Source organism: Ipomoea nil, unplaced genomic scaffold (assembly GCF_001879475.1).
Source record: "Ipomoea nil cultivar Tokyo-kokei standard unplaced genomic scaffold, Asagao_1.1 scaffold1034, whole genome shotgun sequence".
NCBI lineage: Eukaryota > Viridiplantae > Streptophyta > Magnoliopsida > Solanales > Convolvulaceae > Ipomoea > Ipomoea nil.
This window is the reverse complement of record NW_017617462.1, coordinates 2,475,725-2,498,674: the sequence shown is the minus strand read 5'-3', so window position 1 is coordinate 2,498,674 and position 22,950 is coordinate 2,475,725. Positions and strand designations below refer to the sequence as shown.

The window sequence follows — 22,950 nt, the reverse complement described above, 5'->3', positions numbered from 1 at the left end:
TTTATCGGTGTCTATTATATCGCGAATAAAAATTACAGAGTAAGATTTAGGAGTTCATGGAGTAGAACGCATGCGTGAGAGTGAATTTGAATTTGATAGGTTAATTAAGGAGTTAATTCCATCAAAGATCCCTTGTTTTTTGTGGCAATTTCAAATTTAGTCTCAGATTATCGTTTTTGCCATTTAACATCCCAGACTATTATTTTTTGAACACTTTTAGTCCTTCTCATGACTTTTCTATTTGCACATTTTTGTCATGACTTTTCTATTTTTTGAACACTTTTTGAACATTTTTGTCTATTCATATTTTTCTTTTGTTATTTGTCCAATTTCAACCGGTTTAATTAGTTTACGACTTTACTAAAAATCTGTTGAAAAATATGGTTACAAAAAATCAGAAGTTATCTAAAGTTCTAAATCAATTAAATCGATTGAAACCGGAAAAATAACAAAAAAAAAATGAAAAAATAAAAAATGCCCTTACTAAAAATAAAAATAAAAATAAAAAAATATGAGAAGGACTAAAAAAAAAAACAATAGTCTAATGAAAATGATTGTCTCAAATTAAATTTAGAATGGCTACTAAAGACTGGAATTAACTTGTTAATTAAGCATTGTAATTGACTTGTTTCTGCATTGTGCAGCATTATTTGTGAAGGAAGGCTACAGACTACAGGCAGACACAGCACAGAGGTCGTCTCCTTCCTCTTCAGGTCTTCATTGACTTGGCTTGGCCTTCCTGCCAAGAAAGAATCCAATTCCTGACGAAGAACAACACTGAAGAAAAGAAATCAATCGCAGAAATGGTGGCCCGGAAGTTCTCTGTCCGCCACAATGACTCCACCTTCGACGTCGATTACGACACCGACGATGGCTTCGAAGTCCTCCTCTCCATCTCCTTCCCTCTTTTTCTCTTTCTTCAATTCCCTCGTTAACACCTCCTTCTTTTACCTTTTCTCTCCCTATTTCCAGGTCCTCAAATTCCAGCTCTTCTCTCTCACTTCAGTCCCTCCCGATCAACAAAAGGTACGCGCCCTGTGTTTCTCTCTCTCTCTCTCTCTCTCTCTCTCTCTCTCCCTCTGTCTATGTGTATATCGAATTATATGCACTGTAATGCTACGCTTGGTTGATGTGAAATTGGAATGATGGACAGATATTGGGAGGTGATGATGATCAGGTTGTATCAGAAGACGCTGATCTGGCATCGGTTGCAGAAAAGCTCCGATTGGTGTCGATTGACGAAGAGGAAGAAACGAAGAAGAAAGAGAATTCGGAGCCTGAAGTCGCGATGTCGGATGAAGAATTAGCTCGGCTTTTGCAGGTTTAGTTTATATGTTTTTGTCGGTTCAATTCTACGAAATTTTTTACTTTGTCTTTTGCTTTTCACTTCAAATATCAACTTGGCAAGCATTGCGATTCCGAAGTCCAGTGAAACAAGGAAAATTTTCAAACATTTTGATTGGCAACCAAAAATTAAAATAGCATCTGAGAAGAAATTAAGGACAGAGCTTTGATCTTTGGTAGCAATTTTGACTTTTTTTTTTTCCTTAAATTTTTGTTTTGCAATATCTTGACAGCACCATTTTATACAAGGACTATAAGTGGATCCATAGCATTTCCAAACGGTTTCTAGTGTACTTTATCTTTTGACATTTCATAATAATTTTAAGTCTAATGATAATGTGATTGTGTTTCTAGGCAGAAGAAGACGCACTTATGATGCAGCAGTTTGTAGCAAGTCAAAATAATGCAGGCTTTGAGCAGAGGATAAGGCCTTACATTGATCAAGTTCTACAGGTAAAGCCTGCACATCTTTTATTGATTATTTTCTTGTTTGCACTTTTTTTTATTTTTTATTTTTTTATTTTTTTTGCCTTTGTCTTTCCCGGGGGATATTTTATTTAGGGTTTTTGACAGAATGGGAATATTTCATGTGGTCTGGACAAAAATGGGGACATCTTTGAAATTTGAAAAAAAAAAAAAAAGGAAGAACTTGGTTCCCAAATGTGTTTGAGTAAGTTTGCATCAGAAATGCATTTGCCATATACCTTTTGTTGAAAACCAAAGGGTTATGCATGTCTATAGGGTTGTGTCTTTTTATGAATAGGTGCTTACATTAACAGTTATGTGTTTGTATATATATGTACTATGTTTCTTCATTAGAAACATAGAATTATAGTAATATATTGTAATCTTTCAGTATTATATACATATTCTCATTCCTCTTCATCTCTGCTTCCGTCTAACTGGCGGGTGGTTGTTATTCTCCACCCGCCAGGCCTTTGGATCTTTCAAATTCCATACGTTTGAAACCATTTTTAATTACTTACGAAAACTAAATTTTACAAATGCGCCTTATGTAAAATTTAATTCCTGGAAATACATCATATATCCCTAATTTGATTTATTTTTTTTAAATGTAAAATACATCAAATACATAACAATTACAATATGTCAAGTGGATGCCCGAAATGCATTTGACAAGTGTGCCTGGTGCCCCTTAGATGCGATTCCTGCTAGCTTTCAATTAGGATGCAAAAGCAATCTTCGATTGGGAACTGGAGGAGCTAATCCCCAAATAGCTCTGATGTCCTTGTTATTGGGATTAAGAATCTGAGAATAAAAATTCAAGAAGTATCTCATATAATATTTATTTTTTTATTTTTGATGTAATTGCAGAAGTAAACTGAATAAATGGTAGAGTTTGTCTTTAGAAATCAAAAGGATGAGTAGTTTAACAGGCGTTCTGATACTCAAGCAGCTAATTATTAGATGCCTCCAGAAAATCTGAAATTAGAATTATGCAGCACCACTCAATAGTCAAGAAATCTTCAACAACATAATATTGTACACCCTATGTTTCTACCGCAGAAGCCTTCTTTTGCAGTTTTTCCATATCAACCCTGCACTATGTGTCTTGTGCTAATTAGAAGAAATAATATTCTAACTTAAAGCGTAGTTATGAACAGATACTACATTGTAACAGAGTCAGTAGTACTCACAAAAAAAAAAAAAAAAAAAAAATCTGACTTAAAGCCAAAACCAAGTGGCTGGGTATTTTAATTGTCAAACTCATTCTTTATGTTTGTCGTAATTCACATTAAAAAAAAAAAAAAAAAAAACCCTATCCAAATTAGGGATGTTTGGTGTATTTTTAGGCATTCAATTTTATGTTAACACATTTTGGATATGCGTTTGACGTAAAATTTAGTTTTCGAATGTAATTAAAAATGGTGCCAAATGTATATGGCATATGCGTTTTTTACTTCAATTGACTCAAGCATTTGAGAAACAACTTCTTCCCATTTTTGCCTAAATTTCAAAATGTTCCCATTTTCATCTTGGCCATATGAAATATTCCCATTTCTGTAAAACCCCCTTTTATTTATTCCCTCAAATTTTTAGTATGGAGACGTCAAATAGTATAGAATTCATGTTTAAGCAGTTATTTCTCATATATTGGTCCTGTAAATGTAAAAACTCAATACCCAAAGATCAAAATAATCCTTCTCTCTCTCTCTCTCTCTCTCTCTCTCTCTCTCTCTCTGAATGAGTGACAGGTTTTATTTCTTATTGACTTGGCTTTGTTGCAGTATGAAGACCCACAGAGGCAGGAGGCTGCTCGAAAGACAGTACCTACTGATAAGCTTGAGGAGAAAGCATTGATTTCATTGGCCAGGGTTAGATCTTAATCTGGATTTTTATGTATAATCTGTATACATAGTGCCTAAATTTTGAGTAATTTGGAAGATGTATGATGTTAGTTGCAAGAAGTTGGATACTGACATGCACTTAACATGGAGTTAGGGAAGCTTAAGTCCAATTTTAACATTTACATTTTTGTTCATTTATGGAGTACCATTGTCAGAAGTAACAGGAATTGAACACCTAAACATCTTCTTTCCAAATAAAGATGCCAACATAAGAATAATAGAATATCGAAAATGAACTTGAAAGTAATGGGTTTACCAGAGAAATGTCAAGAATTGTCCAAACCCCAAGGCCATCATTAGAAATGACATGGTGGTGCAAACTTAAAACTGAACCATCATTTGAACTTAAAAGATGAAAATGCAAACATCACAAAACCCAGAAGTTGTAGAAATATGAAATGAAAGCATAGAGGATAAACCAATGTCTATGGAGAAGTAGATTTCATCTTTCCAATGAATATAGGCCATGTGTAACCATTGCAAACCTTGTGATGCACTAATAGAATATGAGAAAAATATGCAGGTTATATGAATTTACTACTGCTATGATAACTGGTGTCAACTCTTGTGCTGTCTCCTGTCCTCATTATCTATTGCTTTAGGAACTAGGCTCCTAGCTAGTAATGTAGTAGATACAAAAGCACCACAAGAAGGCATGGGCCATTTGTTTTTATATTCTGGTATAGCTGCAAAAATTGAGTTTATTTATTCATTTTGACTTAGGAGTTTTGAAAAATGAGATAGGATATTCATTCAACAGGAAAATAGTCCACATTCATGTGTATGTGTCTGCCTTCCAGCTTCTGCAGCCCAAGGATTATGTAGGACAACGAAGCCAAACATTTGGTGAAAGTCTTGCACTCTTGTGACATGAAAAGGAAGCAGAGACACTCTTTAGTCTAATATTATTTTCTCTTAGTAATTAGGGCGTGTAGATAGTAAGCACCACAAGAAGGCATGGACATCGTTTCTTATATTGTAGTTTTTCTTGTATTTGGGCCTTAGTTTTAGATTCCACGTTTAGCATTACTACTTTGTTGGGATGCAACAGTGTTACATAAGCATTATTTTGTTGGTATGCAATAGTGTTACCTAAGCACTTCTTCATTAATGGAGAACTGATCATATCACAACAAAAATGCTGATGTTTTGTTTCTACCATTATTGCATTTGACAGAATAGGCATTAGTGCCTGCTTGAAATTCTTTTTCAAGGAATTTCACAACTCCATCATCTCCCCGTGTCATAGGATCAATCTGCCAGGGTCCAAAAGTTTTGTTTTTTTTTTTATTGACAGCTAAACTCCAACATTCTATGAGTTCACATGAACTAATTGATATATTTCATAAACCATGTTTTTTTTTTTTTTTTTTTTTTTGGACTGCTTCTTGAAGGAGAGTATTTGTCTATATGTTGGTGTATATTGAGTCTGAAAGTGCAGTCCATTAGTTGCAATGTGATGATTCCGGTTGTAGAGAGTCTGATCTGCTTGTTATCTGCAAACTAACTATTTTGACCTCTTATAATGCCCTTATGGTATCTATTTAGGAGGGAAACTTTGAGCCAACAAAAAATGAACAAGACCATGCTTTCTTGCTGCAGCTTTTATTCTGGTTTAAGCAATCATTCAGGTGTGTATCTTTTCTGCATTGTTGCTTTGAGATGTAATAATTTGTTTGATCAGTCAAATCAAACTGAATATCTATGCCCCTACCGAATTTAGCTTTCTTCTTAAAAGTCTGTTTGGCTGGACTTTGAGTAAGAGATTTTGCATGTTGGGTTGTGTATCATTGTATAAATACTTATGTTTCTTTATGTAGTTTTGAAATTGAGACCCAGTCTCATCATACTTCAACTTTGCAATTGTTTATCCTTGCATACCATTTACAATTGCTGTAAGAAATAAGTGAGTTTCACCAATATTTTCCATTCTCCAATTTTCTAGAAAATTGTAAAATTCTATGGTTAGCAAACAGGCCTTTAGGGGCTATGTTACTAAAGTTTAGTGAAATAAATCATAAGAATTGTGCTCATTTATATTAATCAATTCCAGGTGGGTAAATGCGCCTCCCTGTGATAGTTGCGGTAATGAAACTAGAAATGAGGGCATGGGCACTGCAAATCCTTCAGAACTGCAATATGGTGCTTCAAGGGTTGAACTTTATCGGTATGTTTAAATTTTAATAAAGATACTGTAATCTAGCTGATTTCTAGTTGGATGCATTTAGTTAATGGTTTCCATTAAATTTCTTTCTTTACTAATAACAGTATTGTGTGATGTCATAAAGATTGCATATATGCAAATGCCAGAAAGACATTTACTTTCACGTTTCTGCCTTTTGGTAGAAAACCTCACAAACAGTTTTCATAGTTGTTGGGCATCAGATTAAGCTCTTTCATGATTCATGAATACTTTTCTCCATTTTTAATTTCCTTGCTATAGAACCATTGTTCTCCTACATGCCTTGCTCCCAGCTGAAAGAGGGGAAAAACTCAAGTTCAATATGCTGCTTTTCTTATACAGTCCCTTTTGTTATTATTGTTGTTGTAATTTTAAATCTCCATTGATGCCTATTGTGCTCAGATGTTACCCGTTTTCCTTGATAAAATGAAATATTACTTCTCTCCAATTTTAATTTTCTTGTTGTAGAACCATTGTGTCTCCCCGTATGCCTTGCCCCCCGCACAGCTGAAAGAGGGAAAAAAACTCAAGTTAAATATGCTGCTTTTCTTATACAGTTACTTTTTTTTTTTCTTTTTAAAAAATCTATACAGATGCCATTCATGCTCAAATGTTACCCGTTTTCCTCGATACAATGACCCATTGAAGGTATTGCACTTTTGTTTGGGAAGAGGATTTCATTTTACAATTATTTTGACTGTCTTTAATTCTTCCATATGCAGCTCCTGGAAACAAGGAAGGGGCGCTGTGGGGAGTGGGCCAATTGCTTCACACTCTATTGTCGAGCTTTTGGTTATGAATCACGCTTGGTAATATTTTTGCCTCTTTTTTCCAGAGTAAATCTACTAAATAAAATGTCCATTTCTATGTAAGTGTTGAGAGAGTTTACTACTAATACAAGCAATGAATATAGAAACAAATTATAAATGGATTATACAGAATTAGAAAACTATCCCAGCAAAATATTCATAGCTCATAGGATCCCTAAAAATTAGGGATTCCACCACAAAATCTCCTAAACACAGTATTTTACAATAGGCTGCCTCAAAAATAATGTCACTCTGCTTTTCTTACTAAAGTAATATAAAGTTCAGACTTCAGAGAAATTAGTTATTCTAAATGGGTATTGTACGTCAACAAAGTTGGTGACCCAAATTTGTTTCCGTATCCTGCTACAATTCCTTCCTAAAATTGACTCCTAATGTTCACTCTGCATTATTGCATTACTATGTGGACTATCTTTTTGTATTTGATCACTATGTGGACATTTATTATGACAATACTTATCCACTTGTGGAATTAACTAATCCATGGGTAGAATTATAGGTGTATAATACATGACATGGCAATTGCCATCTCAGGGTGTGAATATTAAATGGTAATTTTAGGAGGGGAAAACAATATTTTTTCTTATCTAGCAGTAAGTCACTTCTTCTTATTAATTAGTATAGGTGTAGAATACTTGGCATGGCAATTTCCATCTCAGGGAGTAAATATTATGGAGTAAATGGTAATTTTAGGAGGGGAAAACAACACTTTTCTTATCTAGTCTAGCAATAAGTCAATGCTAAATGAGTTCATCATCGGTTCATCGCTATGCAAAGCAGGAAAAAAAAAGAATGAATCAATCAGGTTCATGTAAAGGCCGAAAGGAGAAACTAAACATAAGTTGGCATGAGTTTAAAATCTCAGAAGATGTAATGTAAGTAGTCAAAATGGGAAAGATGACTAGGTTAACTTTCACTTATTTTCATGTGTATTTCTGTGTGACTGGTTTTTTGTTGGCTAGATGTTTTCTTCCTTAAGTCTGCATTGTGCATTCTGTCAAGGTAACACTCGGCTTCAAGATGGCATATATCAACTAATCAACTTGTGGTGATGTTTATCAATGGTCAAGTTGTAGTTGGAAATTTGTATGCTCAAGTAAACCTTTTGATACTGATTGAAATTTAATTGAATTTTAAATGTTGCCCTCTTTTTAGCTTAAAAAATTGCAACACTATCACATTCTCTTTTATTTGGGATTCCCGGGACTTCTATTGTCTGTTCACTCTGAAATGGATATCTATAACCTGTACAATACATATTTTGTCATTTTGAAGGGGAATCTTTGAGTTCTTGTTTTATCTTCTCATCTAGTTTGGTTCTTTTCCAGGTTTTGGACTTTACAGATCATGTATGGACAGAGTGCTTCTCACTTTCCCTGGGAAGGTAAAACTTTCCTTACTGAGATGTGGTTATCATCCATGCATTTGTGACCTGGAAACTTACTGGTAAACTTTGCAGATGGATGCATCTTGATCCTTGTGAAGGAATTTATGACAATCCATTACTATATGAGAAGGGGTAAATTCTCTTTATATCTGCTCCTTTTCAGTCAATACTTTTCTAGTATCTAGGTTCCATTTTTATCTCTTTAAGAGAGTTAAAACCATTTCAGCAGTATGCAAGAATCTATAAAGAATTCAAATATTTTAAAGAGCTAATTGGAAATCATAAGGTTTGTTGAAATTGGTACTATGATTCTGTGAAGCCAAAGATGGACAGAAGAGACTTTTTGGCATTGCCCTGCTTGCTATGACATAATGTTCTGCAGATGACATTGATATGATATAATCAAGCAACTTTGCACATTGCCTTGATTCCTGTATATCCTAAGAGGACCAAGCATATAGAAGTTGATCATCATTTCATCAGGGAGAAGATCATGCTTAGATTCTTTACTATGAGTTTTATTAAGTCTGTAGATCAATTGGTCGACATTCTAACCAAGTCTCTCAGAGGTCCTAGTATAGGGTTCATTTTTACCAAGTTTGGTGCATATGGACTTATATGCTCTAGCTTAAGGGAGAGTGTTGGCTGTAATAGTGATGTTGAACATAGTAGCCCTAGCCCTAAGCCCCTAACCCTAGTCAGTAATTGGCATACCCAACATATGTATATAAATATAGGTCCTATGTACACACTTTTATTTCACAGAAAAATATAATAAACCTTTTCTACTCTCAGTCTGTACTCAGATATTGTTGTCATTCCTCTCAGTCTGTACTCAGATATTGATGTCATTCTAACCTTTTGATTCTAGAAGGAAGTGTTGGATATTGTTCTGAATTCATATACATTCCATTCATAATCAAAAGGTATGTTGCATTCCTATTTCCTTCTAACTTGTCTCTCCATTTCCTTGAAAGGTGGAACAAGAAATTGAACTATGTGTTTGGCATTGCTAAAGATGGAGTCCATGATGTCACTAAGCGCTACACAAGGAAATGGCCCGAGGTACATAATCTAATTTTAGCAAGCCTGACGTCTGCTCTCCTTGCACAAAACACATTAGAATTTCTGGGTACTAATTAGTTGGGAATATTTGCTTGTTAAAGGTTCTTGCTCGGAGGAACTTAATTACAGAGCCTGCACTCTCTGCTTTTCTCTGTAACATAACTAGAGAAGTACGGAAAAATTTATCCTCTCAAATGCTTTCAGCTTTGGAAGAACGTGACAGGAATGAAACAGAAGCCATTGAGAGAGATTTATACTCTAAAGAAGATTCTACAATTTCCTTACCTGGAAGATTAAGTGGGGATAAGGAATGGCGCTTATCGAGATCTGAAACTGGTCCTGATCAAAATTTATCCCTCAGCTCTTCATCTTGTCCAGTTCGTAGATGCATAGATGTACATGTGACTAAGATCTACAATGCCTTCTCTCCTATTATTTCTAAGCTAGTAGAGGATTCTGCCTCAAAAACAAAAGCTATTGACGTCCTTACGATTTTCAGAAGGATGTTGGTTGATCTCAAGAATTCCCCTTTTAGAAAAAGGAGAACTTCTTTACACTCTGTTTCAGATAGTTCCCTATATTTTGCCAATAAGATGCTGCCATCTTTTGGTCAATTACTTGAAGCTTTATCATTGAAGAGTGATTTGGGCATAAGTGGTAGGATTGACATATGCTTAGCTGCCGATCCTGTGAGAACCGCCGTTGCACTGCCTGTCGTGTTCCATGCTTTGGATGATGTGATCTATAATGTTAGTCAATGTAATAAACTTGATAAAGATTCACTTGCTTGGCCACTTTTGAAGTTGAACAGATTATGTTCTGGCCTAGTGCGAGCTAGTGGGGAGGAGCTTCCTTTTGGAATTGTGAGTATTATTGACTTGTATAACAGTATAACGACTATAATCCTATGGGAGCCTGAGAAGCTCTTCTATCCTTGTATTGTAGTCTAAAGATCTTGTGTTCTGAATTCTGTTTGAAATACATCAGGCAACATCTGCATTTGATGGAACACGGATGTCAAAGTGGGAAGAACCAAATGGGGCAAAAGGTACTTTTCTGTTAATTTTTTTTTTTTTTTAAATAAAAATTAATCAGACTATGGTAATATCTTCATCTAATCACATAATTTGGCAAAATCATTTTCACTTCCTTTGAATGATATTTGTTTTTCCTATCTTCTACTAAATGGAAGAACTGAAGAGGAATAAAAACTAGGAAAGCTGGATTCTTTTTCCCTTTTGTTGTGTGATCATGAAGCAGGTCATAGAATTTTTGTTTACAAATGCGCATGACTCATATGCATATATAAACATACTTAATTACTTATACATATATATACACATGTATATATGCAGAATGTATGTATGTATAAATGTATACTGTCTTAAGATGAATAGAAAGAAACACAAGGAATGGCAGTTTGCCTGTTGACCTCTTTACTTTTTTGTCTCAAAGGACTCCTAACAGGCTAATATCTTTGGAAATGAACAATCATTTAATCCGCAGTTAATAAGGAGGAACAAATTAACGCAATACAAATATATTATTTGGAAATTGGAATAGTTAGATTCAATAAGCTTAAATGGCAAGGATGACCTGAATAAGGCTTGTGACATCCAGTTAATAGGTTTGAATCCCCTTCATGTCATTTGTTCTCATCCTTCCCCAGAGGGATCCCCTACGGCCCATGGGCTTTATAAGTCACTGACTAATGGCTATCAAGCTGGGGCAGTAACCTTAGCCTTCTGCTAGTAACCTAGTAAGCCGTTGGCACCTTGGTTACCTGGTTGTAAGTTTGGGTGAAACATCCCCTTCCTGCCAGTTTTTCTTCCAAAAAAAAAAAAAATCAACAATCTCAGAGATGAACAAGTGCATATCACCTAAGAGATCCTCTAGGTTCTTAGTTCATGGTATGAATCCTCTTTCTTTTCGTTGCTCAGTTTATTGTCTCTCAACTGGCATTCTGTCTGATAGGTTGTTGGATCTTATATCAAGTTAATGGTGAACAAATGCATGAGCTTGTGGCATATGAATTCATGTCAGCTAATGATGTTCCAGAAAGAGATCCAAAGGACTGGTAAGATGCCTTCAAATTTTAAATGTTAAGTGAAAAAATTATCTTTTGAGTTCGGAGCTCTACTTTAGATAATTAAGAAATGTACACTAGTGAAATGGACAATTGTCCGAGTCAGCATCAAACAGAAGTCTGAGTGAGAAGTTGAAGCCATATAAGCCAACCCCAAGTAGATTCGGATTAACTATTAAGGCATAGTTGATTTAAGTTGGGTGATTGATTTATGTTATTTTCCATTAGGGTTGTTGAAGGAAGCACAAATGGAGGCTCTAGCTGGCATGTTTTAGACAAACAAACTAACCAGATATTTGATAAGCGTTTCCAGCGGAAAACATATACTGTCAAATCACAAAGTTTCCTAGCAAATGCTTTCAGGTATACTCCCCGATCGAGCATCTCTTCACCTATCCGATCAAAACCAAAACTTAAAACTTACAATAATCAATGGTAAATATTGGCAGGATAAGATTTCTAGCAGTTCAAGATGGGAAGGAAAATCCGCGGTTCCAAATTGGCAGTATTGATCTCTATGGTAGATGCAGTTAATATTTCAGGGTGGAATCAAGTAAACATAGGCATTATCCTGCTTCCAAGCTTAAATAACTGTGCCTTCCCAAGTACCTTACTTTTGCGATTGCATTCACTGACCCCCAGTAAAGTGTTATTGTATTGTTTATTAAACTGTTCCATATCATGCTATGTGGCTTTAACTGGTAACTGGTAAGTCAATGAGCATTTGAGCTTGCATATTGTTAGTTGCTGACCTGTAAATTATGAGTGTACAAAGTTTGATTCCTGTGAGTGTTTTTATATCTAGGCTTCAGTACTATTATAATTTATAACTGTGAATTTAATTATATGCATAGATCAGTTTTTTTTTTTTTTTTTTTTTTTTTTTTTTTTTTTTTTTTGCATTGATTTGAGATTCATGTGTTTTTTGGTATTTGATCCACCCATCCTGCAATTGCAATGGTTTAAAAGTTAGTGAGCAGATGCTTTTGAATTTTGATGGAGGGATTGATAATGGTTTTAACCTTTATTAGGTGTCATTTGGTTGAAATGAGGGTTTCTTAGAAAGGGTTGACATTTTTAGTTTTTGAGTTATGAATGCCTAATTGAGTGTTAATTCTATGAATTTTTCTAGCAGTACTCAATTATACTGATGGTGTAGATAATTAAAAGTGGTTTTAAATAAGTTGAAATCTTGTCAAATAGAATGTGATTTTATAATGTCTGATTGGCTATCTTAAATTCTTAATCGTTTGGCCCAAATTAATATTGAAGAATAATACTAGTTTATTTTTAGCATATTGCGTTTGCATGTTTGTTTTTATTACAAATTTATTTTTAGGTAGTATATTACAAATAAATTTATATCAAAATATAATAAACTTATTATTAAAAATAAACTTGGTTTTTGGACTTTATTGTACCAAAATACAATGTTGAAGGTTTAATTGTTACTTTAAAAAGTTTAGGGGTTTAATTGATTTTTTAAGTAAAGTTTGAGGGTTTATTTAACCTTTTTTCAATTAAAAATTAACATGTGTTTTACTGGTTCACATTGCAATACTGGTTATGGTTTACGGTATAATGATTGATAATTTAAGATTATCTTTTATTTAGTTTAATTTTTTCATTTTAAAAATACTTTTGGATAAATAATTAAATATAATAAACTTGCTTATAGGTTGTATTTGACAATATACACTCAATATGTGGGACATGTTATTCAGTTTCATTTTATGCATACTATAGTTTCATTATAATACAACTAAAGTATCATTTCAATTTAATTACAGTTTCATTATAATACAACTAAAGTATCATTTTAATTTAATTACACTTTCATTTGATAATATAAACACAATATGCTAGACAGTTTCATTTTAGATACAATGTAGTTTCATTTTGTTATAAGCACAAAAAATACGAAATTTGTTAAAAAGTAACGGCTACCGTTTCTTTACTTAAAGAAATGTGTCATTTTCGAATCATGGTCCACAAAGCTCCGTGGACCATGATCCATAGTATAACAACCACATTCCAATTCCACCATATTACCAAATATATAAAATACTTTAATCAAAACTCATTACTATTATCAAGTATTTGATTCCTATTCTGATTCTGACTCTCATGTGCGAACAAAACGCACCTTTAATTCTTCATAGATGTTGGCAAATTTTGTCTCATGATGCGTCACCATTGAACAATTTTATTTTGCCTTCAGAGTTATTAAAAAAAAAAAAAAATTCATGATCTTCATTTGTGCAAATTTTGCAAGGAATTAAAAAGCAAAATTTCCTTTTATAAAATGTGTTTTTATCATAATACTTTATAACATTAGAGTTTATAAATAAATAAAAATTTAGGGTAACGAAAATGGTTGAAGTACTAAATCTCACAAATTGATATGTTTAGGAATCAATTCTGCATAGTGCATATACCAAGTATAAGTGATTAAATTACAATGTTTCAAGTTTGAATAGTTGATTTGGTAATTACAAGATTTTAAATTCAACTTTGTATGAACTGTTTTTGACCGTTGTGGTTTGCACCGATCAGTTATGACAACCTAGCATGGTTTATCTCCAAGAGAACTTCACCTAGAACGCACTTCGAGTAGCGACGGTAAGTTTTCTTGTAAATTAAGGTGATTAAATTTTAATGTGACTTCAACTCAATTACTAAAATTGTAAGTTTATTTGTAAATTCCCCAGTAGAAACTTCTAGTTTGGACAAAAGATGGGATCATATGATATATGCTTTACTAATTATTCTTTTCTACTAAATTTACGACAATTGAATTAAACATAAGTCTGAAAAGTGTATCCAAACACACCATTAGGTAAATTTTCACCAACACCATTATACAAGGAAAATGTCATTTTCCAACATTTACAAAGCACATTTTTAAACAAGCATAATTGTAATTTTTTTTTTTTTATTACAATACAATTTCATAAGATATTGTATTATATCTTTTGACTCTTCCTTGTAAATTACATATTCTAATCTCTTGCATGCACTCCATCCCCATATACATTGTCATGTTTGACTGAACACACAAATTTAAGAATTTTTTTTTAAAGGAAAATCGCACTTTTGGTCCCTTAATTATTTTTCGATCTGCAATGTGATCCCTCACTGTCAATTTCATTCAATTGGGTCCCTCGAATCTTTAAATCGTAGTCAATTTGACCATCCAGTCAGATTTCTCTCAAACTAGAGTTAATACCATGGGCAAAAGTGTAATTTTGCTTTAGCCTCTTTACCTCAGCAGCAAGGACCGAGGGCACTCCATATCCGGCCACCGCAGACCGAGCTCTACCAGATACAGTAACACCAACGAGATTACCAGCATAAATATGTATGAAAAAAACCATAAACATAAAGGAAAACAAATCTCGTCGGAGTAAGGTAGTATCTCTGGCTTCCATTCAATCATTCGCATAGGTTTGACCACCGTTAGACCTAGTTGACCAGCCTGAAAAAACAGAGGAGAATTGGCACGGAGCTTTGACCACCACAAAAATCCAGTTGACCAGCCGGAAAAACCAGGAGGAAGAAGACGGTGGACTGTTGACCACCGGAAAAATTCTAAGCAAGTTGCTGCTCTCCGGTGAAGACCTCCGTTGACCACTCAAGAAACCCAGATGGATAAACACGAACACCCAAGGGAGAATACATCGGAAAAGTGAACGATGGAGAAACCCAGAAAAATTAAGAACTTCGAAAGAAGTTCAAGAAAATTGAGTAAAATGCCTTGAAGAAAAGTCAACCAAATTAATTTTGACTAAGATAATTACACACCAGCAGAACCAGCCGTGACCACTCCGAGGCCTACACCACCCTCCCTCTCCATTGCAAAGTCCTCTGTTCGCCGGAGACTCGCCGGCCACCCAACAAAACTCAGAAATCTCGGAGAGTTTCGATCAACAATCTAAGCATTAGGGGTGGGTCTATGCACGTCCCTGACTCCATCTATGGTCTTTGATCTTCCATGCAATGGCTAAATCGTCGAGGAATCCATCAACGACGAATACTGGGTTGTGTCGCGAACCTTCGCAGATGTTGACCATTCATCAATCTAAGAACGGCGATAACTTTGTAGAGGTCGTGAGAGTGGTTCGCCGTCTTCCTTTTCATTGTCACCACCCTCCGATCGTCAGGACCCTTACAACGAAGATCGGCCAGAATGTCGCGAACTTGATTGAACGCCTCCTCTACCACTTCTTGAGGCGCGCCACCCACCTCCATGACCGCCCCAAAGAGGCGAGGCAGATGATCTGATCAAATTGCCGTGACAAGAAACGCCGGCGTCGGAAAGTTTGGTCAAAATTGGCGAGAAGTCACGTGGTTGAAGAATGGGGGTAAAGAAGGTAAATCAGAATTACCCTTTTGTCAATGAATTTAACCCTAATTTGAGAGAAATCTAACCAGAGGGTCAAATTGACTACGATTTAAAGATTTGAGAGACCCAATTGAATGAAATTGACAGTGAGGAACCACATTACAGATCGAGCAACAATTAAGGGACCAAAAGTGCGATTCTCTTTTTTTTTTTTTTTTTAAACACTCGTGATTGTTTACAAGATAATATCTACTATATATTTTCTCAATCTTTTTTAATCTAAAGAATCAATTCCCCCACCATCGAATTCGATCCTGTAACCACCCATTTAGAATGAAACCCAGCATCATTACACCACATATGCAATCAAGAATCACTTGGTATTATCATAACACAAAATGCAAACATCACCCTTTCAATTATTTCACATTGTTGCCAAATTTGCCCATAAATTGTTGCCTTTTTTCTAATACACTCTAAACTACTAGCATCTGCTCAACTTTAATGTCAAGGGATGAGATTCAAACCTGAAACCTTCCTTATGGAAGATAACAGTGATGACATCAGACGCCTTGTTAGTCACTAGATTTTCACATTACAAAGTCCATATGTCAACACCAATTGGCTGTATAATCCAATTCATAATTTTTGGTAGCCACTGATGGATTGATAAGCTTAGTCTGGATTCTGGAGGCATTATTATAAAATAATCTTCACCAAAAGTTAATGCTGGCTGAATGGTAGGGTTGTGGGTTGTGGGAGCAACCCAGCTAGCTTTCTTCTCCTGCAATACACACAACTAACAACATACAAGAAAGAATCTCAGAGAGGTGAAAATAAGTGTACAAATTTAAAATTTTCTTCCAGATTTCAACTGCCCAAAGTTGTGAATTCTTTTGTAATGGTATCTGGTGCTGACTGTTTCTTAGGGCATATAATTTCGTAGAACTTGATGCATATAGTACACCATAACAATGGTAACGAAAATGCTTGCTTCAAAATGAGAAATCGAAGTATGGATTTTCTTGTAGACCCGTGCTTTCTCGAGGTCAATGATCCTCAATCTTCTTCAAACCCTTCATATCTGTTGTCTCCACCCTACACAAGACACCGTCACAAAATTAACATCCAGCAACAAAGCCATATAACATACACAGTACGCTAAGAGAAGAATTAAGTAAAACAGCAAGGATTAATATTTCCAGAAGTGGATTTCATGGAAACTGAATTGGCTTCTCCAAAAAAGATGAACATTACAATTTTGAAGAGAGCAAGGGGGTGAGGATGATAATTATCCTGTTTATCGAAACTTCAAAGCCATTTAATTTCTTCAATAATAAAGCACTGCAGTGCTTTTGGTATCCAATTCTTACTATTCTTTTAGAAATCCAAGCTAATAAAGTATTTATTATATGCATTTCAAAGGTGTGTCCATGATGAACCGAGCCAATCTGAATATTGCCTAGCCTCAGTTCAGCTGAGCTTGATGATTGACAGAAAGAGGCAAAGGGGCAACTGCACCAATATGGCAATACTGGACAAAGAAACAAAGGCTATTACAGGAACACAGAACACACATAAGTCGAACTGATACACAGTAGGGAAATGGAAATATTATCCAGCAGATGATCACAATGTGAAGAATATTAGTGCACTTGTTTTAGAGCACTAGACAAGCTTATCCAAAGCTATAGGAAGAGCTGCTACTGGCCCACCATCTCCCTTCAGGTTAATCAAGTCAACAAGCAGATATATTCCCAAATTGCACATGCTCCACCTTGTTACAGAAATATCCCTTTACAAATGGTAAGGTATAACAATAGGCTTGAAGAGTGGTGTCGTGGTGCCTGATTGCCCAACAATTGCATTTTTTGGGCGTAATCACAGGCTACATTGATTGTTTCATCTAAGCCTATGAGTTAGCACTTCTCAACATCAATTTGAAGGGTCCCATCAAGACCCGCCGTTATCAAGTTCCACTTGTTGATCATATCAAACTCTAACAGTTTCTCACTAGCGTCATTTGGATATCATCAATATACTCCTCCATGTGCCTGCCATTTTGTTTCAATTTAGCCAATTCCCTAGAAGATTAAAGCTTCTCGGTAAGCCAAAATGAAGGTTACATCACCGCTTTAAAAGTATGCCAAGAGAAACATTGGCCATCCCAAACTCATTTTGTGTACCAGAATTGGCTGTTTAGGTCCGGTAAGGCTTTTGTGACAACTTTCTCATGCTCAGGCACAATGTTGACAAAGTATAGGTCATAGTGATGGAATTAGAGTAAGGTATCCTCTTTGCCTGAAAAGTTTGAAAACTCTCACTTTGTATGAGTTAGTCGTGTAGGGTTTTGTTTATGTGGATGCAAGTTAAGGGGAGTAGATGGTAAAATGATGGTAGATATCTTTGGAGGAGGCGGCTGGCTGCTTTGTTTGGCTAACAATGATTATACCAATTTTCCAAGGTTGTCATCTACATTGGAAATAATTTAGACTTTAGACTGAGTCTACTATTGCCTCCATTTTTTGAAAATATGTTTGCGCAGATTACATAGAAGTTTAGAGAGCCTGGACTTCTGTTTGCAAGGTTTTGATATCACCCATGTCAATGCTCAGCAACAAAACCAAAATGTTATGTTCACATGCAAAATCTCACATCAATAGGCAATGAAGATCGTCCGAAGCAGAGGGTGGTTTGCCTATTTTGTGAGCTTGAAAAGGGAATAACAAGGAAAAATAATTTGGAATTTTTGGGAGTTTTCCTTCTCCTTAATTTTTGACTTAAATTCTACTGTGTTTTATTAGAAAAGAAACCCCCATTTATATAGGGAGGTTTACATGCAATCAAAAATCATAAAGATGGAAAGGAATAATAGACAAAATTACCAAACAACTGTAAAGGAAATAGAATAAAATTCAATCTATCAAACAATCAGAATAATTGATAAAATCAATCTTGATTTATTTTCCTTGATTTTCTGAGCTGATTTCTTGTCATATCAATGACTTGAACAAAAAAAACATGTATCACATAAATTGATAGAAGACATGTTAGAAGCATGTATAATTGGAATCCAAATTGTAGGCAACAAGCCAAAATAATTCTAAAAGAGTTAATGTTTCAAAGAAAGTAGAGCTCACTAGCTCAGGCATCTATAGACTATAGCATCATACTCGACAAAAATGTCATACTTCACAGTTCACATTATAAAGCACAGAACAGGGTTCTTAACAGTATAGGATGAAAAATGAGAGCATGGATTGAGAAACTTACGTTGTTCCATACAGAAGAATCTTTTGAACTTTTGTAATATCAGTACCAGATTGATTGTCCTCAATAAAAATTGTCACACTGGTTCAACATTATTAGCAAGATTAAAACTCATTAGAATTAGAATACATAACTATACTAAAACATTAAAAGAGAGGTAAAGAATGGAGGATGGTGATTGTATACCTGCGAACATTTTGAAACTTAACATACTTCAATGTGACAGGTTTTCCCTACAAATGTCAAAAAAAACCCAATAAAAGTAAACTAAATTAATAACAATAACAACAACAATAATACAGAGTAATAATAATATTAATCATACTAGTAGTAGTAGTAGTAGCAGCAGTAGTAAAAGCAGCAATAGCTACGACTTTTTAAGGAAAATCATAGACCAAAAATCCATCAGGTTATAATGTTTTATTCATTTGCTTTCATAATTAAGAACTAAGAACAATTTTTGAAAACTGACCTTAAGATTATCAACAGATAATTCAGCCATGTCACTTGGAGGAAAATCATTGACGTTACTGCAGATAGGTCAACCAAATTAAGTAACTATATTACAGATGGAATGACAAGAGACTTTCCCATCCAAAAATCTATCATGGTAGCAATAGCATCAAGAATTGGGAATTTCACCTGAACCCCATGTGTTCCCTATTAGCAAAAAGCTTCACAGTTTTAGGACCTGGATTTAGACCAAAGTTAGGATGTTGTTAAACAAACATTACAAGGAAAGAATGATTGAGAAGAAGCAACAACTCAATATCCCTTGTTCTTTTCTTTTCTTTTTCTTTTTTTGTGTTGTTGTTGCTGAGTGTGTTTTGGGACATAGTGATGATTTAGTACTTAAATCAATGGAAGCTTTGTGAGTCCACAGCCTTTAACAAAGAATTGTATGTGGAACATGCTTAACATTACTCATTAATACCTTCCTCCTCAGGACCTTTGACAACAATGGAATGAAGTTTAATAACTTGGTTAAATGGTATGTAAATAAGAAGCTGCTCATCAGCATCACTCTCCAGATTCAAACCCTCATCTTCTCTGTATCCCTAAAGCATAATACGCAAATCCAATAAGAAACCACAATACTTAGAAAAATCAAATTATTAAAGTTAACCAAACAATACAACAAACAACACTATAGCAGTTGGTTGTTAGAATGCTAGAATGCATTAAGTTCATGAATTATATTGATCCAGTAGGGATCCTTACTCAGGCTTGTTGGAATGGAATGCTAGATCATAGTAAATTCAAGAATTTTATTTTTCCAATGGGGATAAGGTCTAAGGCTTGTTAATCTAGCTCTACTCTTGAGGACTTTTCTTTTCTAAACCCTGTGTGATAAATAATCCAAGAGGGTCAAGCATGAATTTTCAAGGGACAATGATTAGACTTTCCTTTCTAGTGTGTCATATTAAGAAGGTTGTTTAGGTTTTGCAACTTTGGTTATCCAAAACCAATCATAGCTACAAAAGTGTTTGCATATGGTACCTAGCAAGTTTGAAAGGCCAAATAAGCATAAAATCTTATGTGCACTACAAACATAGTTTAAAACCCATTTTTACTTGTAAACCTGTCTTTTCCATGCACCTTTTGCAGGGAATATGCAGTGGGCTTGTTTGCTATCTGTACCCTTTAGTGAAATGGTATATTTCCTATGGCCATTCTCTTCAAAGAAGACATGAGAAAACCTATTTAGCAAACCACTTGAATGTTCTTAGCAAAAATTTATTTTATCAGCAATCTCTCTTTTTCCATTGAAATTATCATCTTAGGGAAATAAAAAGTTTGCAGACTTCCACATTCTTGCTGTATTAAATAATTCCCAAGAATCTTACTCCAAATGCTCCATAACCACCAGTACCAATCTAAATTTGATTCCACACTATGAACTGTGAAGAACGAAAAATAATAATCTAAAGACCTTTCTTCTTCTGATATTGCAGGTGAAGTATATGAAATTCCCATATGCCTCTGGTGATTAAATTCATTATGACAAGTAAATAAACTCATAGAAAAGAATACTTCTTATTTCCCTTCAAGAAAAACTAGAAAAATATCAATCCATAGAGAACACCAATCAGTATTTCCATAATCTTTCTCAGGCCTAAACAAATTCCTTAATAAATTCCTCAACTCCTCCAGAGTACAGTTAAGCAGTAATTAAAGTAAACAAAGCAAAACAAAGTTCATTTGAATGCACGGGAAAATTATAAAACATAGAAACCCCAATTTCAGCAAATAGCTCTACCTGCTTGAGGGCGTTGGAAATGGAATGGCTGCTGTTCTGATTAAGGCATTCAACTCCAGACCAGTCTATGAAGTCCAGCAAATCAACCTGTTTGTGTTCATCATCATTCAATTCCACCCAATCACAGCATCAGCTACCCAACAATCCACATATACGCACACACACAATGATACTATCTGTGCGCAAATAATTTAAATACTCGAGAAAAATCTGAATAAGGAAAACAGAAATCCGTACTTGGCCTTTGGGAATTGCAGATGCAGATTCAGCTGACATGGTTGATGGGCGATTTACGCAAGCCGCAGAGAGAGAGAAAGAGAAGAGGAGAGTGAGAGAGAGAGAAATAGCAATTGATGAAAATAGCTGGGTTAGGAAGAAAGGCATAAGGCAAAGGGGAGTTATAATTTAGGCCTTCTAAGAATTGAGAAATTAAATATTCGCCACGTAAAATTAAGAAATTTCTAAAGAGACGTTTATAATTGGGCAAATTTCACTGTGGACCATGGTCCATGTAGTAATGTGGTACATAAAGTAAATATCATTCTAATTACCGCAAATTATATCGTGCACCAGGGCGCATTCAAAAAAAAAAATATCGTGCACCAGGGCGCATTGTGCGCCCTAACCAAAACGACGTCGTTTTGTATTATTTTTTTTTTAGAAATTCTGTTTCTCGTTTCTGCCGTTAACTGCTAAAAAAAATCACACGTTTCGAATGTATAGAATTTTATAGTAGAATACATATAAAGTCACAACATAATACACGTAATCTAACATAATACATAATACACATAAACTCTTAACAGAATAAACATAAACTCTTAACAGAATACACATAAACTCTTACACAAAATACACATAAATTCTTAACATAATACACATAAAATCGTAACATAAAAAACGACGTTGTTTTGGGCCGGGCGCACAATGCATTGTGCACCCTGGTGCACGATATAACAATTGTCTAATTACACTTTAGGGTCCGTTTGGAAAGCAGGAAAATGAGTCATTTTCCAAAAAATATTTTCCTTTCCGGTGTTTGGATGCACAACAGAAAACTGTGTTTGGTTCATTTTCTGGAAAATGAGTATAATTGTATAATTAAAATATAAAACCAAAATAAAATTGCAGTAATAAACCAAAACAAAATCATAGCAAAGTCTTGTCTCTCAAGTTGAAATTAATCCCATGTTCAGCCACACTAAATTATTCAAAATTGGACTAATAACATTCTCATGACAGTTGCCGGAAATTCCCATAGACTAGAAACAGCAGCCACATGCGAACAAAGACCACCATCATCACTGATTTATTTGTCCGCCTCCTCAATTTGTCTGCTGGGTGCCAACGTCCGGAGAACTCGTCGGTGTCTGATTAACGATCGGGTCATGGATTCGAGGACGGCGCAGACTGCAAAAGATCGGGTCATGAATTTCGACTTTCCCCAAATTCGATTTCCGCTAGCTTACTTGATCTACCTCGAAGACTCAGTCGGTGAAGGATGCTCTGGGACGGAGACGACAAAGGAGAAGGCTTTGAGGACGGCGCAGACTGCAAAAGAGAAGGTTATGAGGGCAGCGCAGTTGATGAGGGAGAAGGCGGCGGAGATGGCGGAGGCAACGCTCTCGGACGAGAACGGGAGGAGCTTTAAGATGATTTTTGTCGGCGACGCTCTAGGAGGAGAACGGGAGAACAGAGGCGACGAAGGCATCACTCCGATTCCGACGACGGCGAATCCGCCCACGGGAACGCAGTTCACTGGCAGCTTGTGGAGATGTGGAGATGGCAGAGAGAACATGCGTGAACAGTGCACTT

At 35.2% G+C, this 22,950-nt stretch overlaps 2 protein-coding genes across 2 annotated transcripts; one reads left to right on the top strand and one right to left on the bottom strand.

Annotated features, from left to right (window-relative positions):
* The first annotated feature begins 640 nt into the window (after positions 1-640).
* On the top strand, positions 641-12,048 carry LOC109180787 (peptide-N(4)-(N-acetyl-beta-glucosaminyl)asparagine amidase). The gene is made up of 17 exons (XM_019330486.1): positions 641-881; positions 973-1,026; positions 1,154-1,321; positions 1,699-1,797; positions 3,594-3,680; positions 5,262-5,344; positions 5,767-5,880; positions 6,489-6,543; positions 6,618-6,704; positions 8,051-8,106; positions 8,182-8,241; positions 9,087-9,174; positions 9,276-10,037; positions 10,162-10,222; positions 11,149-11,251; positions 11,489-11,623; positions 11,710-12,048. The coding sequence occupies exons 1-17, from the start codon at positions 804-806 to the stop codon at positions 11,792-11,794; spliced, it is 2,175 nt and encodes a 724-aa protein (XP_019186031.1). The 5' UTR covers positions 641-803; the 3' UTR covers positions 11,795-12,048.
* Positions 12,049-16,286: 4,238 nt separating this feature from the next.
* LOC109180789 (PITH domain-containing protein At3g04780) lies at positions 16,287-21,522 on the bottom strand. Its single transcript, XM_019330489.1, has 8 exons — positions 21,373-21,522; positions 21,136-21,222; positions 19,810-19,933; positions 19,518-19,566; positions 19,348-19,405; positions 19,062-19,108; positions 18,879-18,956; positions 16,287-16,703 (listed from the first exon to the last, which is right to left on the bottom strand). The coding sequence occupies exons 1-8, from the start codon at positions 21,517-21,519 to the stop codon at positions 16,655-16,657; spliced, it is 639 nt and encodes a 212-aa protein (XP_019186034.1). The 5' UTR covers positions 21,520-21,522; the 3' UTR covers positions 16,287-16,654.
* Between the last annotated feature and the right edge of the window lie 1,428 nt (positions 21,523-22,950).

Bases quoted from the DNA above. Each gene is read 5' to 3' on its own strand.
- LOC109180789 (XM_019330489.1), bottom strand. From the start codon at position 21,519: ATGCCTTTCTTCCTAACCCAGCTATTTTCATCAATTGCTATTTCTCTC. The intron at 19,934-21,135 runs GTAGAGCTATTT...ATTATGCTTTAG, and splicing joins TTTCCAACGCCCTCAAGCAG to GGATACAGAGAAGATGAGGG. The intron at 19,109-19,347 runs GTCAGTTTTCAA...TGACATTTGTAG, and splicing joins TATCTGTTGATAATCTTAAG to GGAAAACCTGTCACATTGAA.
- LOC109180787 (XM_019330486.1), top strand. From the start codon at position 804: ATGGTGGCCCGGAAGTTCTCTGTCCGCCACAATGACTCCACCTTCGAC. The intron at 8,242-9,086 runs GTAAATTCTCTT...TTTCCTTGAAAG, and splicing joins CCATTACTATATGAGAAGGG to GTGGAACAAGAAATTGAACT. The intron at 9,175-9,275 runs GTACATAATCTA...TGCTTGTTAAAG, and splicing joins ACACAAGGAAATGGCCCGAG to GTTCTTGCTCGGAGGAACTT.